Here is a 16,804-nt window from a genome sequence, read left to right on the forward strand (position 1 = left end):
TAAAAAAAAAAAAAAAAAAAAAAAAAAAAAAAAAAAAAAAAAAACTGATGAGCCCAAAATGAGAGCTTGTTATTAAACTGTCCTCACCTCTGATCCTATAAAGACATCAGTCAGAGGTTGCCACTAGGACAGTTGGAAAGAGAATCCACAGGAAGGCAATGGTGTGGTGAGCATGAGACCAACAAGAAGTTGTCACTGTTTAAATGCTCAGCAAGGGTAGAAAACAAAGTGTGCACAACTGGTCTTTGTAGAGGAGAAGGTGGGATTTGCTTTCAGGAGCCTCACCCTATGCTATGTTCTATAAGAGCCAGAACCACGATGATGATGGCATTTAGATTGTACACTGCCCCAAGCCCAGTGGCAAAAGACTCCAAGTTAGTTATTGATTAAAAAAAAGAAAAAAATGGGCTTTTCTGAAATATATGGTTTTCAGCATGGCAGCCAAATGTAGGCCCATAGGAAATGAGGCCAGCTGACTGCAGACACCACAGAAAGAGAAGGCACCACCTCTGCTCCCCCATCCATGTGATTCCAAATCAATGCAACCGCAGAATTTCTTTGCAAAAATACCATTTCCACAATGCTACAGTGAAACTTGGTATCAACTTAGAAGGTCATAATGGCAAAATTTGACATTGGGCTTGGGAGAATTTGGCTTTTTGCTTTCCCAAGTCTTTTTTGCCTTCCCTTAGTCTTTTCTCAGGAGGGGCAGGTCCATCCTGATATAATCATTCTGGGGCTAGGACACAGGACTCAGGCATGAGCTGACTGGACTCTCTCACCGTTTGGGAGTGAAGAGCAAGTCATCTGACCACTCTCTGCTAGACTTGGCAGCTGCAAAGTAAGATAGAAACCCAAGACAACTCTCCTAAAATTTGTACAAAGCAGCATCTCACCTGAATTCTAAGAACTGAAGCCAAGGACATTTTGGCTTGAGTTAGCTGGATAAGCATCTTGGTTCTCTCATTTATCTGGAGAGGCACTTTGGCTTCCCTTTTCCCCAAATAGGAGGCAGACAAACCAAGGGAAAGTCTGTAGATCCTTGCGCCAAGTACTAAGCGAAAGGTTGTTAGGAATAATAATTCAGTGAAAGGAAATTTGGATGACATGAACTCATTTCCATTAGACTTGAGACACACAAATCAATTGGGAAAGAAATGGCTGCACCCAAGCTATTCGCTGGCTATCTGAGAAGTGGGCAGGGTAGGGAATGGGCAACTAACAAATCAGTGAGGATTTAGTAGATTTCACGTCATGTCACCTGGTCAGCTTCTGGCCTGGTGGCATTTGTCCAGTAGAGTCAAAGCCAGGACTTTCAAAGCTCTAGTCTCTGTCTCACTTGCACTGCACACCCTCTCCATGGTCAGTTCTCTTGGGTGCATTTGATCATTTCATGTTCAGACTGATTCCCCAGTGACCGTAAACACTGAAGCCAACTCAAAACACAAAGCCCCAAGTCTGCTTTATAGGACCTCCCGAACATTATAACTCCTTGGGATCCTGCTTCTCAGAATGGCCCTGGTTCCCAATGATTCTAGAATGCACCTTTGGGTGGGGACAGAAACGCATGTCCCCCATAACCAGACAACCTTCACACTTCCCCAAAGACAGCTTCCTCTGTGGTTGCCTTTTCAGTGCTCTTTCACAACCCCGCCCCCATCAGCTGATAATTAGTTGGTATAGCAAGGGCTGAGATGCACATAAATAATCATAAGATGCCAGATAAAATGTATTGGTTTTAAATTAGAGCCGTGTGTACAGTGTCTCCCTATGAATAGCAGCCTATTATTTTTAATTATGGCTTGCAAAGCAAAGTGATTTCTTGCCCTCTTCACTGCGTCCCTGGCAGTCTTCTGTCAGTCCCAATGACATGGTACCCAGGAGCACACACATATCCCTGGCCACGGCCCCCACTGTTACGTCAGAGTTGAACCAAAAGTGCTCAGTGACGTTCACTGCCCCTTGCGTTTTGCCGTGGGCTGGGCGACAGTGTTCCAGTAGCCACTGTCCCACTGCACATCTGGGACACATAAGACAGTTGACAAAGGTTTTCTGGATTCAAAGGGGCGTGTGTGTGTGTGTGTGTGTGTGTGTGTGTGTGAAAAGCATGTGTCTATGTGTACAAGTCTTAAGCATTTTCACAGCATTGCAAACACCTCCCCTAGCGGCACCGTGGGCAAACAGTAAAAGATCTGGCACCAACCCCACCTGGGTTTTCTACCTGATGGGCCCTAATTACCAGTGGTTGGTTTAATTCACATAGAAGTACTAGGAAGCGCTTGTGGCAGATTACATTGCACATGGAGAAGCCAAGGGCTGGATGTGTCCATTGGGACGTGTTGGGAAGGGTGCCGTCTTGTGCTCTCCCACCCCGTGGTATTTTGAAGCCTTTTGCCGTCAGGGGTGTAGAAAGTCACCCCCACATAACAAGTGGAGTTTATACATTTGTTTTGCCAGGACGGTCCCATGGCACCTTTTATAGCTACGGCTTCTAGTTCAGTGCCCTTTGGCACTAGCATCCAGCTGCATCTCTGCGGGGTGTGGGAAGCTCGCCAGTTCCTCCCAGCACCTCTGAACGCTGTTTCTTTCTTCTTGAATTTCCAGCAACAAGGGGCAGCCACCACTGTCTACTGTGCAGCGGCTCCGGAGATGGAGGGCCTGGGAGGAATGTATTTCAACAACTGCTGCCGCTGCCTGCCCTCAGCCCAGGCGCAGAGTGAGGAGACGGCGCGGGCCCTGTGGGAGCTCAGCACACAGCTGGTGCAGGACCGCTTGGGCAGTGTGTCCGGATAGAGGGGCCCTTTCCTGCCTGCCATCCCCCCTGTTCCATGTCCTTGTGGCACGGATATGCAAGAGCAAAGGAAACAGGAGTGCTTGACAGATAAGATGCAGTGACCGGAAGCAGAGAATTAAGTTCGGGGACAAGGGACGACATCATCTCTCTGTGGCCAGGGCAGGCGTGGATCCTTCTGCTTCCTGGTGGTAGCCTGTTTGAGAGCAAAAGCTCAGTCGGTGTGTGGGTTCTTTCTATCATTGTAGAAGCACAAGCAATGCTCTCTCACTTCTAGAATAGCCTGGCGTTCCCTTGTCTCACAGCCACCACTGCAGCCAGAGGTGGCTTTCTCCTGTCTGGGGGAGAAAAATCGAGTGTCCCTCCTCCCACGATGGATTTTCCCAGGAGATTATTGCTTCATTCATCCCCAACCAAGTCTGCATGGGCTTGGCAACTTCTGGGAGGGAGTCCCAGAGGTTTGTTCCAGCCGATGACGCTGATGAAGAGTTAAGTAGGCATAGCCCAAGTGTCCAGCAGTCCCTGTCAACAACTCCTTTGCCAAAGCTATACATGCAATTCTTTAGAGATGATAATAAATTTTGCAAACCATTCCCTAGATAGCTAGATGGGCAAAAAAGCGAGCATCATGTCCTTGGGAACACAAGAGATGTCCTTGCAGTGGGAAATAAACCATCTATCCCTTCATCCACTACACACGGTCCCAAGAGCAGCCTGGTGGCTGAGCTTCACAGCTCTCAGGCTCCCACTTCCACATCCCCCTTCAACTTCCTCCCCTTCTTCCCACCCTATGCTTAATAAAAGATCATGCTTGACTACAACCTCCTGAAATTTGTATCATTTTTTTCAGTGTGTGTCTCAGTTTTCTTTCAGTGTGTGTCTCAGTTTTTTGTTTTTGTATTTTTTTTTTTAGAAAAGAAACCTAGAGGAAAAATAAAGCGCCTCTTCTTCTTGCAGATGCCAGGAAAACACCGTTCTTATTTCTTCTCTGAGTTTGGGTTTTGTTCTTGTGCTTTGTGGCTGTCCGTGGCCAGGTTGTCTCACACCATTAGCATACCAGCATTGTGTTTTCTGTCAGAGAAAGAAAGAAAAAGAAATGACTATTGTTTCATCTAACACCTTAAGATGTTTTGTCACTACCCACAGCGAGTCATTTCCGTTCTCAGTGGCTCGTTCCCTGTGATTATGAAGAATTTAGTGATTAGAGAGCATCTCTATGCATCAGAATGGAAATGGTTGGGGACCGATTCATCTAAGTTAAAAAGCTCCCTAAATTATAAAGCTCAAGTCTTCACACATTCATTGCTTCATTCAACGAACTTCCCAAATGCAACATTCTGCAAATGCAAAGTTTAGATTAAACAAGCAAGGACACTAGAAAGTCCACTCTGGCATGACAGAAGAATGCATTTGCCCAAAGAAATACTACACCGGGAAGGAGAGAGTGGAGATGTGTCATTGCCTGTCCTCCTGACAGCTGCAGCTCCAGGGCAGGAAACACCATGAATCGCTGGACTTGTGCTCCTGTGGTGCTGTTGATCTCTGCAGCCTCCCGTCTGGCATGTTCTCCTGGAGAAAATCCTGCTTGTTCCAGAACTACTGGATGATGAATTCTACAATGCCACTTTCCTGTGCAGACCTTCTGCTGTTTCTAACATGGACTGTTTATACAAATGCCCATCCCAGTTCTCCTCAGCATCCACACGTTTGGTGACCTCCTTCCATACCAACGTGGACCTTGGCCGCATAACTTGGGTTGCTGCACTGGGGCTTGTCCTTTCCTGCTACCCTTTGGAATCCTGCAGATGCCACCATGTGTCTGAGCCTGGGTTAGCCTGATGATGTGGTGTCAATACCAGATCTGCCATCAAGCTCACCAGTGCCTTTGTGAGTGAGGCCATCCCCCCCTCCACCCCAGGTGAGCCAACCCAGAGATGAAGCTTTCAGTCAACTCACAGGACTATAAGAGGTAATAAAATTGTGTTATTCTACACCACCAAATTTTAGGATTACTTGTTACACAGCAAAAGCTAACTGATACAACTTCTCATTTTTGCTGAGTAAAGGCTAGTTTTTCTCCAGAGCCTAGGAGCTCTCTCATAATCTTGTCCTTTTCTCATTCCACTTTCCAGCATTTTCTTCTCATACACTGAAAGCCACTCTAGCCTTCTTGTATTCATCCAACATGACACACACCCTGGCAACCCAAAGTCTTCATGATTACTGTCCTCTCTGCTGAAGTTGTTCTTCCAGGAACCTCCCTGGCTTTCTTCCTCACTGTTCAAATGTGACCATTTCCAGGGGAGGTGACATTTATAGACACTGCATTCATGGTGTCATCTCAGTCATCCTGCCTTTACCTGTTACTTTTCTCCTCCCAAACGATACTATGGGATGCATTGTGAGTGTATGGATTCATTTTCTCTGTCCCTATAATATAAACACCATAAAATTTGTGTACTCCCTTTACAGTGGCGGCCACCTGCCTTCAACTCTAACTTCACATAGTAGGTTTAAAAGATGATGGTGGAGGGAAAGAATACCATGATGTTTATGAAAACAATGCCCACCACTGTGAGAATGATGAGAACCACAGACTGTTCTAAGCTGGCTACAGTATATCTAATTTCTAAAGGGACCATGATCCAACTAGGTGGCCCCTCTTCCTGTCTTCTAGAGAAGATGTCATCTTTACCCTTGGCTACACCACTCATAAGTCAGCAGAGCCATGATTCACATCCAGGTCTGTGTGACTTCAAAGTCGTGTGGCTTCCCTGTACCCAAGCCACTGCCCCTCCCATGAGTTAAACGTTCCTGTTCTGATAGGATGATGGCTTGTGTAACCTGACTATCTCAGGCTGAGCAGGGAGGTATCTTTAGGGGTCCAACTCTAGGTCAGGTTCAGGCAGAGGTTAAACTAGGACACAGATAATCAAGGTGATGTCCAGAATATCAAAAGGACCAAAGGAAGACCTGTGTCGTGTGTGGACCCTGGCTCAGACTGGTGCAGTAAAGCCCGGGAGACTGGCAAAGGAGGTTGAACATTCCCCTAAATCAAGGATCTCTAGGTTATATGAGTCAAGTTGTTTTTTAACTTTATTTATTTTTTGGTACTTGGGATCAAACTCGGGTCCTTGTGTTTACAAGGCAGGCAGCAGAACCACTGAGCTAAATCCCCAGATAAGCCGGATCTTTATACATTTTCACTTATTTGGCCAACAAACATACTTCGTGCTACATCCTGGAAATTCAAACGACAGAGTTTCCCCCACCCTGGGCAATGTCTCATTATACAGGAATCTAAATCATGGGTCTACCAGGGTCATCCCAAAGCATAAGATCCTACTCCATTTTCTCAGAAGTTCTGTAGGAATGTAAGGCTGAGCGCAGTCCCTGGAACAATGGTCAGGCTTCCTCTTGCTCATGAGCTCAGCCTGACATCCTTGTGGGCCATTTTCCCCTGCCGGAAGCATCACTGTCATTTCTTTGGCTAATACTGTTGGCAACTGTGGGGCAAGTGAGCAGCTGGGTAGGGTGATCATAATTTGGCTTATTCTGACACCAAGGCTGGTCTCACCGTTTGTCACGACACGTGTCATATACCTCCATGTGCATGTGCATAATGTGTGTGCTTTGCAATGATCCTGTTCTATCACCAGCACTACCAACTGCAGGTGCCATTTACTGAGCATCTACTGAGCACCAGTTAAGGGTCTAGGCAACCCACATCCCTCTTTACCATGTTAAGTTTCCTCAGAGGAGGAAACTGAGAGGTTCAGAGAGACAGATCAGCCTCTCTGCAGCCCCACAGGTGGTGTGTAGCAGAGTCAAGATTTGAAACCAGCTCTGTCTGCCTCCAGCCCGTGTACCTTGCACTATGTACCATCCTTCCCAGCAGCCTATAGACCAGCAGTGTAGGGTCGTTAAATGTACTCAAGAAGTTAATTATGCACAAAGGAAAACAAGTTGGCTTTCTGCCCAGGGATATAGCAGGCTCCCTGCATGACCAATACCTGAAGTTAAATTCACAATTTAAAAAAAAAATTTTTTTTCAGTTCTGGGGATTGAATTGAGGGCCTCCAAACTCAGCTACATCTGCAGGTCTTCTTACTGTTTATTTTGAGATAGAGTCTCATCGAGATGCTAAATTGCCCAGATTGTGATCAAACTTGCCTCCTGCCTCAGCCTCCCAGAGTGCTGGGATTGCAGACATGAACCACCGTCCCGGCTGGCACATCTCTTTCACTTGTGTCATTTACCCAGTTAAGGCCGGCTTCATGGCCTCCCGCATTCCCTAGCGACCCTCTCTCCTGATCTGATTTGGAACTGATCTGAGCCTGGCCTTGTTCCTTGGGCTTAGCTTTGAAAGGAGGAAGTGTCCTGCGTGCTCCCAAAGCCACAGACTCTATCCAAAACGAGAAGTCTGACTGCTTCTCTTTTTCTTCTCTCTGTCCCTATTGCTTTAAACCCCAAAGGCTGCCAGTTTATACTTTTCCACCTGAATAAGACAGCCCTTGCTGCAGCTTATCAATAGGAAGCAAGAAATGAAAGCCTTCCCCTGTGGCTTGTGGTTTTGTTCCTCCCGGTGGGGGAGGGGTGCTTCTGTTTTGAACTTCAATGGAGGAGGCCTGATTACTTTCGGTCAAGGTCAACGCTAGGCCAAAAAGTCTTGGTTTGCAAAATCGCTGCCCATTCTGGTCACCAACAGATACCATTTTTAGAAGTTTACGTCAAGAAAGCCTCTAAAATAGCCTTTACCTACCCTATATTATTAGCTTTGTGACTTTCAACATGTTCCAAACTAGTTTGCAGTCCCTTGCGAATACTAAGTAATATCATGAAATGCGATCCACATCATCTCAGAAGAAACGGCTCCGAATTGTGTCTATTGATGAAATGATGTAGAAGCAATAAAGGCAATTTTTAGAAAGAAAATGAATCGTACCATGATATATTGTAACACACGCCATTTCACCTTTTCTTAGTGTCTTTCAAGTCATCACATATTTGGATTCATGCCCACCCCCATCTTCTTTCTCAGAACTTTCAGTCATTTTGCTAGATGCTGGATGCCTAAGGCCTTATGTTGGTAGTGGACCACCGCTTGGAAACCTGCTGCCCTACTGTGCAACTTTTAGGCGAGTTCCGGTTTCTGCTGTTAGAACGGATCTTTCCGTGAGTATGTCTATGCAGATCAAATCCACCCTCTGTGAAGTACCTACTCCTGGGAAATCTGCGGGAGGCCCTACTGCTAGCACTGTGACACCAGGTGGGAGGGCCATGCCCACCTCAGCCTGTGCATTTATGTTGCTTAGAAGCCTGGTTAACATCCAGTGCTGCTGTTCCCATCTTTTAAACTTGTCTTAATATCACTTTTTTATAGTTTGTATCTACTTATATATACACTGTTCCCAAGCAATCAGCCTCCATATTTAGAGTGAAAGCATTATGTCTTTCATTTCCTCCCAGATCTGAGTTCCCAATTTGAATTGTCGTGGACATTCAAAGTGAGTGTAGGGAGTTTGGGTTGGAAAATACCAATGCGGCTCAGCTTCCTCATCATTACCGTGCTATTCAACCCCAACCCGTGAATGTTCTGCATGTTGTCCTTTTCAGACACCAGCTGTAGCACAACCTGGACCCCAGCAGTGTGGCAAAGACTACACCTCACATCCCACATATCTTGGGCCCATGCCGGCACGTGTGTTGACTCCACTAGATGGGATTCCCCAGTAGGCCACTTTGGGACAGTTTCTATGAAGATGTGGAAAGAGAGTCTTGCTTTTGACTGATGTATTTATGGCACTTAACCCTGTTGTGTTTTGGGTAACAGGGAGCAAAAGCTGTGTCTTAGACTCTCAAGAGAAATTACAAATGTGGCCCTCCATCACTCATGCCAAAGAGCGGGGCTCTGCGTCATCTTCCTTCCGGCTGACTCTCCCGACTTCACTTGAGATTCTGTAGCAGGTTGTCCTTTGACTCTGAAATTGTAACAGCGTTTCATTTGATGCTAAGCATGCTGGAGGAGAGAAACTTTTAGGAGGACATTTTCTGGGTGCTTACCAGTACTTTGGACCAAATGCTTACTCGAAAAGCTGTCTTTGTATAGTTAATTCTCACAACTTTTGATGTCCATGATATATATTGTCCCCCTTTTTTTAACCAATAAGGAAACCATTGGCACCTGAGACCACTGCTTCCTGTGTGACACTGACCTACATTTCCCCTCTCCGGCCACCTGTCACCCACCCGTTCCCTGCTCTTTCTCACTCTGCATTATCGCTCCCCGTCCCTCTGTGTCCCGCCCTTGTTCTCCTTCCTCTTTACAGACTTGCTGCGGCTTCTCTTAGGATGCGGGTAGGAATTTATCCAAATATGCGTTTGTCCCTTAAATCCTTTACACATGATTTGTGAGACTGGCTCACCAGAAAACAAAAATGAAAAAACCGAAGAGACAAAGTTCCATCACTACATTGAAATAGTTGATCTTAGGAAGGATGGCCGAGCAATTTTTGTTTGACAAAATGTATGGCTGTTTTTATTAGCGAGTTCAAGTGCAGTCTCATCTGTTAAACTTGTGGGGAGGGAATCCAAAAAAACAGGTAAACAATCCATCTAAATAGACTGGTCTTTTTTTTTCTTCTATTTCTCAAAATGTATTTTAAAATCTATTTATATCTTGTAGTTTTAGTTGAATACAGCTTTGATTATACTCCACACACAATTTAGTATATTTCAAATTGAGTACATTCTTTTTAAATCTTTTGATGCCTTTATAATCATATATTCAGGGAACAGATATACTTTAGTTGCTTGATCATGTTGTTTTATCAAAAAGATAAATCCTCTACCAAGTTTCATTAACATAAGTAATGATTCAGTAAATACATTTGTATAAAATTTTGAGGGGAGAGTTGATTATTTTCTTAACATTTCAAGGAGAATGCCCTGGTCAGACAATGTAAGCTATGTGCAGGTGCAGGTAAGAAAGTATTTCTGGCCTGCCTACTATGGCTGGATTTTATTTCTGCTTAGAGTTCTCTTTGGAGAAAGCAGGTGTATCTCACTCAGGTGAGTTTATTTTTCCCAGAGGAGCAGCCAGTCTGGCACCCAGCTGTCTTAATTTTACCCAAAGATTCCCTGGTGCGGCTCTTAGGGATGGAATGTTTCTTCCAGTCTGGAACCAAGACAGAAGAGGACAGGAGCCTTGTGTCAGCAGAATAAAAAGGGCTGAATGGGGAAAATAGAAAGAAATTAGCTAAACCTTGGGTCAGCCGGTTTCAGCAGCCTTTTGATAGTGCTTATTGTTCTGTGGCTTAAGAACCTCCAGAGAAAGTCTCAGGACTTTCTTAGCCACGCTGGGAGATGTTCAGAGTTCTCAGCCTGGGCTGCTGAGACAGGTCTTGCCCCCAACTGGACACTGAGGCATTGTACCTGGTGTGGCCTAGATTTGCAGAAGACTGAAATGAAGTGCTTGGGCTTTTAGTTATTTATGACTCCCTGCAAATCCACCTCCTGGAGAGAGGCTGAGAAGATTCCCCCCAAGGTGAGTTAAAGATTAAACCATGTGGAGGATTCTTGTTATGTTTCCTAAACAAGAACACAGACCTTCCTAACACACACACACACACACACACACACACACACACACACACACATACACACGCACACTCACACACAATCTTCTATTCAATCTGAAGAGTGACAGTAGTATTAGTCATGATTATTGCTTAAAATAAATATTCAATAAAATCACAGTGATCATTACTAATAATACAAACTCTTTGATCTAGAAATTCAAGTTCTAGATATTAATCCTAAATGAGGGAAATTCTCAAGGCCTAGATAGTTGATATTCATGTGTGTGTGTGTGTGTGTGTGTGTGTGTGTATGGTCATTAGGAATTTTTGGATCCATAATTTTGAAATCAATATTAACATACTAATGGATCTGAAAAATCCTGTTACTAAAACAATCTACAGACACCTAATGACCTTAATGAATATAAACATTATATGACATAAACATGAGCTATGATTAATAATATCAACGAAAATGAAAATTGGAAGAGAAATTAGAGGAGGAGGAAGGGTAGGGGGAGGAAAGGGGAAGGGATTAAAAAAAGAAAAAAGATGTAGTATGTACATGTACCTACTCCCTAAATTATAAATTGCATGTACTGCAAACATATATCAATAAAAAATTTTTTAAATTGGATAAAAAACAAAGCAAAGAAACAAACAAAACATTTAATTATATTTAACCCCAAATCCTTTGATCACAAGCCTTTTTTTAAAATACCTGTTTGCTAACAGGAACAATATTGTTTTTTCTGGAGTCAGATAGAAACATGTTTCTTAAAGCAATATTACTGCTGATAATATTGAGAAAAGCCAGAGAGCAATTAAAATGTCTAAAAGTTGAAAGGTAAGACTGTAACTGCCATGAGATAATGTTATGAGAGAATTTAACTTAAATGATGTTTGTAAAATATTAGGTAAAAAATGTAGGTTATAAAAGATTTTGCAGGCATGATCTCATTTTGGTTAAATATATATTCATGCCTCTGTACATGTGAATTATGAAGAGAGAGAGAGAGAGAGAGAGAGAGAGAGAGAGGGAGGGAGAGAGAACTGAAAGGTGGTAATAATAGTTATCTCTGAACAGAGAAAATGTGGATGACTTTTTTCCTTAATCTGTATTTCCCACATGTTTTACAATCAAATGTTACTCCACTATTTTTTAAAAAGTAAAAGTTGTAAAAACAAAGACCAAAACCTGCCAGAGATCCCAAAATGTGCCTGACAGTCTTACTGAGTGTTTTAAATTCCAGAAAGTTCCAGAAAGTTCTCTCAGGTTGATAACATACGGACAGAAATGGAATGGCTCTTGCATTTCATAGGGAGAGGGTGGGGACTTTCAGAGCTGTGTCACATGAAAAAAAACACTTTTGAAATACCAAAGCAGAGAGATTATTTTTGGCTCTTTTGTTGTTGTTATTGTTGTTGTAGTTTTTTTTTTTTAATAACCACTTAGTTGTCTGAGTTACCTTTCACTGGCTGTGCATGTACAAACACCATCTCCCTGTGGCTTTGACCAGGTCAGCATTCACCAAGAGACTTTCTTCTGTTGGAGTTTGACTTTCTGCCAAGGTTGACTAACATACTCCAGTTGTTCAACCCCTCACCTCTCCCCCTCAGTGCACACATATTAACCTTGAACATTCACATCCAGCCTGTTGCAGAGCCTGGAGTGTGAATGTACAACAAGCTCTCTTCTAGACTTTGCTTTATGATTGTCTGCTTAGAATTTCAACTAAATGAAAGGCAGATTCATTTACCCATTTAACTTCTTTATGTAAAGTTTTTATACAACATATGTTAGGGAAGTAAAACAATACACCTATGCTACTGAGAATGACTATGCTCATCAAAAAAACTTGAATGAAATAGACATAAAAAATATTGATGTAATTGTTGTGTGGAGGGGAATCTTGGGTGTAGACAGCAGCTTGCTTCTTGGAATCTAATGATACCATTATTTTTGGACTTAGAAGACTTCTGGAATTCTGTAATGTTCTATTTGGGGTGGGACAGATTAAAAGCATATTCTCTAGAGTGCAAATATGAGTAAGTAAAGAAAAATATTGAAATAATTCATTTACTGACCAGCACCCTACTTGAGTAAGGTCATTGTGATCCTCCAAGGACAGCACTGTGTGTTTCAATGGTCAAACTGAGGAGAAGGGGCTTGACCAGCTAGCTCTGTTCTCACTTTTAACTCTGAACCACATAGATGCATTGACAGTTCTCAGGCTTTGGAAAGCCGATCTTCCCCAGCTGGCCTGGATGCCTTTCCGTGACCTCAAACTGTCCCCACTTAAGACTCCAGGATTCCTCAGCTCCCCCCTGCCAATATTTCTTCACTGGCCCATGCCCTTTGGTGTTGTTACCACCCTTGATCCCAAGCATCTTTACAGATACCAAAAGTAGGAAGAGGAAAGGGCTCTCTGCCCATACTTGCTATGGTTGAAAATTTGATACTTCTGCTATGTGTCCACTCAGGCTGATTATAAGGCAATTTACTCCGAAAGTTGAAAATAGATTCCTCTCTGGGTTGCCTTCCACACTGTCCAGGAAACTGGGACAGGAGGACCATGTTCCTTGGCCTCAGTGAACATGACCCCGCCTGGAGCTATGCAGAGTGGACCCTGGTTCCTCCATTTGGCAGTGTTCTCTTGCATCTACCTGAGAGACTGGGCATGGTGGGGTTAGGGATGCCAGGATGGGCATTAGCTAACAGCACAAGGACCAATAAAAACAAAATGTGAACACTAATATTATCAAAAAAGTAAAGCAGACACAGCCCATCCTCTTCTCTCCCTCCAGCTCTATGATCATGGAACTCCACTGGCCCAGTCGGAGATGTTCTGTCTAGAATAGATCCTCAATATCCAGATCACCAGACTTTATCCATGTGAAGGTGAAAGGCAGGGCTGGAGTTTACTAGTGGCAATTTTCAGTGCTCACCTCCAGGCCAGGATGGACTCTCCTGCCTCTTAGCCACAGTTTTAATGGAGTCTTGAAAACCACAGTCACTGAAATGTCTGGGGACAGCTTTGGGTGCCCAAGGCTCATCTGGAAGGCAGTGTTTCACACTTTGATGGTCTGTTGAAGAGCTGCTGACCCTACTCTTGCAGCCAGACCTGCCTCCCTCTTGTCTGTGGAATGTGCTTCACACTTTGAGGGGCTGCTGTCCCTGGCAAAAGAGAGCAAGGGGAGCCATATATATGTCAGAACTTTATGAATGGCCCAAGATGGGACCCGTTGTTCTGCACTGGGTAGTGGCGGGGACTGATGGTGTGCAGCAGGTAGGCTGTGCAGTGGCTCGATCCATCTGTGGAGAGGGGAGGGAGGACAGGGCAAACAGAGTTTGAAATCATCGAGCTGCTTGAGCCCTGGGGTTGCTAATGGAGCATCCAGCAGACTATAATGTGCAAAGGAAACACCTCATGCCCCTGGGATCCCATCTCTCCATTTCAAAGTGAAAGATGCTAGGTTTGATCTTAGCCTAGTGGTGACATGGATCTTTAGTACGCTTTCTCATGGAATGACCTGGTTTCTGTGGCTTGGTGCTAGCCACTGTCCGTGTATTAATTTAACTCCATCTTATAAGGCTTTTGCATGCAGTGTCAAGCAAGCAGACCCACTATCTAATCAAAAAAGGCTCTCATCAATCTACAGAATAGTTGCTTACAAAAAATTTATCATAAAAGCACTACACTGAATCTTCCATTCTCAAGCATTAAACATCATCACCCAGTGAGGCTTGTGGTATTCACGGATCTTCCAAACAGGCTGTAAACATACATACATTACGTGAACTTGGAGAAAAGTCTTTGCTTTAAGAATATTCCGTGATTCTTATACAGCTAACTTTGTGGAAGTGAGTTGCAAAGACTCTTTCTGAAGATCGGAGGTAAGAGAGAAATATAAAAAGGGATGTGCTCCCCAGAGGACTCACCTGGCCTGGACTTCTGTCCTTGGCCTGGACAAGGTGGGCTCATTCTGTGGGTACCATGGGAAGTGACAGAGGAGCACAAGGGAGGCATTACTCCCAGGAAAGGCTCAGTGTGTGGGCCGTGCATCTGGGGGACAGTGGACTAGAGGGCAGGTAAAAAAGCCCAGCTCGGACCCTGCTCTTGCCTTTCTTGGGGGCCTTACACCAGCTGGGCAAGACTACGAATTGAAAGAATGCTGCAGTCCTGGGTAACCACTACACACAACGGAATGCTTATAGGTCAAGTTCTGGTTCTATAGTTGAGCAAGCTTCAGCGTGAAATGTTCTTCTCTGTGTCTGCAAAGTTGACCTGAAGATGCCCATTCCACTGGGATCCTTTTAAAGATCAAAGAAATCAATCAAGCATATAAAATTAGTTCACACATAAGCTCAGTGTGAATACCAGCTTCCCCTCATGGCATATTCTTTCTGAATCTAATGTTATATCCCAACTTTCTAAGGTTTATTTCAACTCTCCTGAACAAAATGTACTTATCCATACTAAGACACACCCCTGAGGTCTTTGGCTGCCTTTTCATTTTGGATGTAGAATCAACAGCACACATTTAGTGACTCCTCCTCGCCCCCAGCAATATCTTTGTAATGCAAGGTAGGAGTGGATTCTGCAAAATCTCCCTGTCCTGGACTGACAATGTCACTTGCATAGAACTCGCTGCAGCTTGTCAGGCTGGTCTGGTTCAAATGCCTATTTTAAAAATCACCTCAAAAGCAAAGTAAAACAACGAACATGATGTTCTTCTGTGTGGTCACATGAGTGTTGCCTCTGGAAAACTAGGGAAAAAATAGCTTTCAGGCAGAATAGCAGGGGCTGCCAAGCTATTGTTCCCACCTGGATGAAAATTCAGAGAGCCAGCACTGTCATTCTGGAGGACTCCAGGGCTTGCTTATGATGCCACTGGGCTCTTCTGGGACAGGACTTTGATGTCTCCAGAGCTCAGCCCAGTGAGGGCTATTTGATCAACTGAGTGAGAATATAAGGGAGACGGGCCGCCTTATTGGTACTTTGACCTGGTTGCTTGAGTGCAACTGGGTGTGAGCTCTAGGTGCACTTATGTTTTAAACTAATAAGATAGTTAAACCTGAGGGAAGTCTTATCAAGAGTGCAGTTCACATCCTGAAAACTGGCAGGAGTGGAAGGAAATGTCCCATGCGGTACAGCAAAAACAGTGGTCTTAGCAACAGGCAAGAAGGAAAATCCCCTCATTGCTTTCAAATGTGATTTTTCTTACCTGTGTTCTAATGGTGTCTAGATATCAATATCTATCTACCTATCTTTTTATTTACTGACCCTCCTAGCTCATCGATTAAAGGATTAATCATAAGTTTAAAGAAAGCATATAAGGGTTAATATAACTATGTAGACAACTCATACATACATACATACATACATACAAAAAAAACCCCAAATATATACTATGATCTACTAAAGCAGCTGCACTGGTGAGATATGAATTTGGGAAGTTATGAATAAAGGCACAATTTCTTTCTAGAAATTACACTTATTTCAAATGTTTCTGTACTTAAAAAATTGGTACAACAATGTTTCCAGGTTCTTTATTAAAATTATGTGGTGTGATGCAGCACCACATTTCAGTATTTGGATGTACTGTAATTGACTTAACAATTTCCATTTTGTGGAAAAAAAGAAACCTGAGTCCTGATCTAAGCAAAAAGCCCAGTCTGGATAATGGAGAAATTAACTTTGAAGGCCTATACGAACATACTCAACTCAGTATGAGATGGAAATTTTCAGGTTTAAGCCAGCTAGGCACCCATGTGCATGACCTTGTGTGAAGTTTGGTTTTACGATAAACAATTCAAAATATCTAGGTCAGTGTGTGTCTGGGTTCCCTGTTCTCCAAGGTACTTTTGTGGCTCACATCACTGAGTTCGCTCTCCAAACTGACCCATGTACTTGATAAGATCATACATGACAAGAGCCCAGAAATAATGTTCAGTAACAATTGGCGAAGTATTACCATAAAGACAGACCATTCTTGATGAATTCTCATGCAGATTTTTTCATGCAATATAAACGATCTTTGGCTAAATAATGGGAAAGTCAATGTATAAGATGGGGCATTTATTCACTCAGCAAACAATCACTAACATTAGCCTTATTTAACAGCATGAAATATAGAGAACAAAATGCATCTTGTGAAGCCTGGAGACTAGGGGTGGGAGCAGATCCATAAGATGATTGCCCAGGGGCCATGTGCAACCACAGAAGGCAGCATTACAGTGGATTGGAAGACAGCCTTATGGGTTTTGTTATGGAGATCAGTGTGGCTGTCTTCTCTCAGAGCTACACACTGTGGGGGTGGGCAACATAGATAATGAAGCCAGAAGACAATGAATATGATGATGAGGGTACATGAAAGCACTGTGAGATCAGAGATGAGAAGTCCCAGATCTGCCTCAGTGGTGGATTAG

General features: G+C 43.7%; 1 protein-coding gene across 3 annotated transcripts in view; it reads left to right on the forward strand.

Moving 5' to 3' along the window:
- The window catches only part of Wwox (WW domain containing oxidoreductase), a 972,155-nt gene that overhangs the window by 894,633 nt on the left and 60,718 nt on the right, over positions 1 to 16,804 (forward strand). For 2 of the 3 annotated variants that reach the window (XM_010609470.3, XM_033757879.1), the window contains one exon: positions 2,605 to 3,607. The exons of the other annotated variant lie outside the window; for it this stretch is intronic. In XM_010609470.3, coding sequence (XP_010607772.1) covers positions 2,605 to 2,793 — 189 coding nt within the window. In that variant the 3' untranslated portion in view covers positions 2,794 to 3,607. Of the gene's footprint in view, positions 1 to 2,604; positions 3,608 to 16,804 lie in introns of those variants that run through there. 3 annotated transcript variants of the gene reach the window in all.

This window comes from Fukomys damarensis, unplaced genomic scaffold, assembly GCF_012274545.1.
Source record: "Fukomys damarensis isolate Sample0158 unplaced genomic scaffold, DMR_v1.0_HiC HiC_scaffold_32, whole genome shotgun sequence".
Classification (NCBI taxonomy): Eukaryota; Metazoa; Chordata; class Mammalia; order Rodentia; family Bathyergidae; genus Fukomys; species Fukomys damarensis.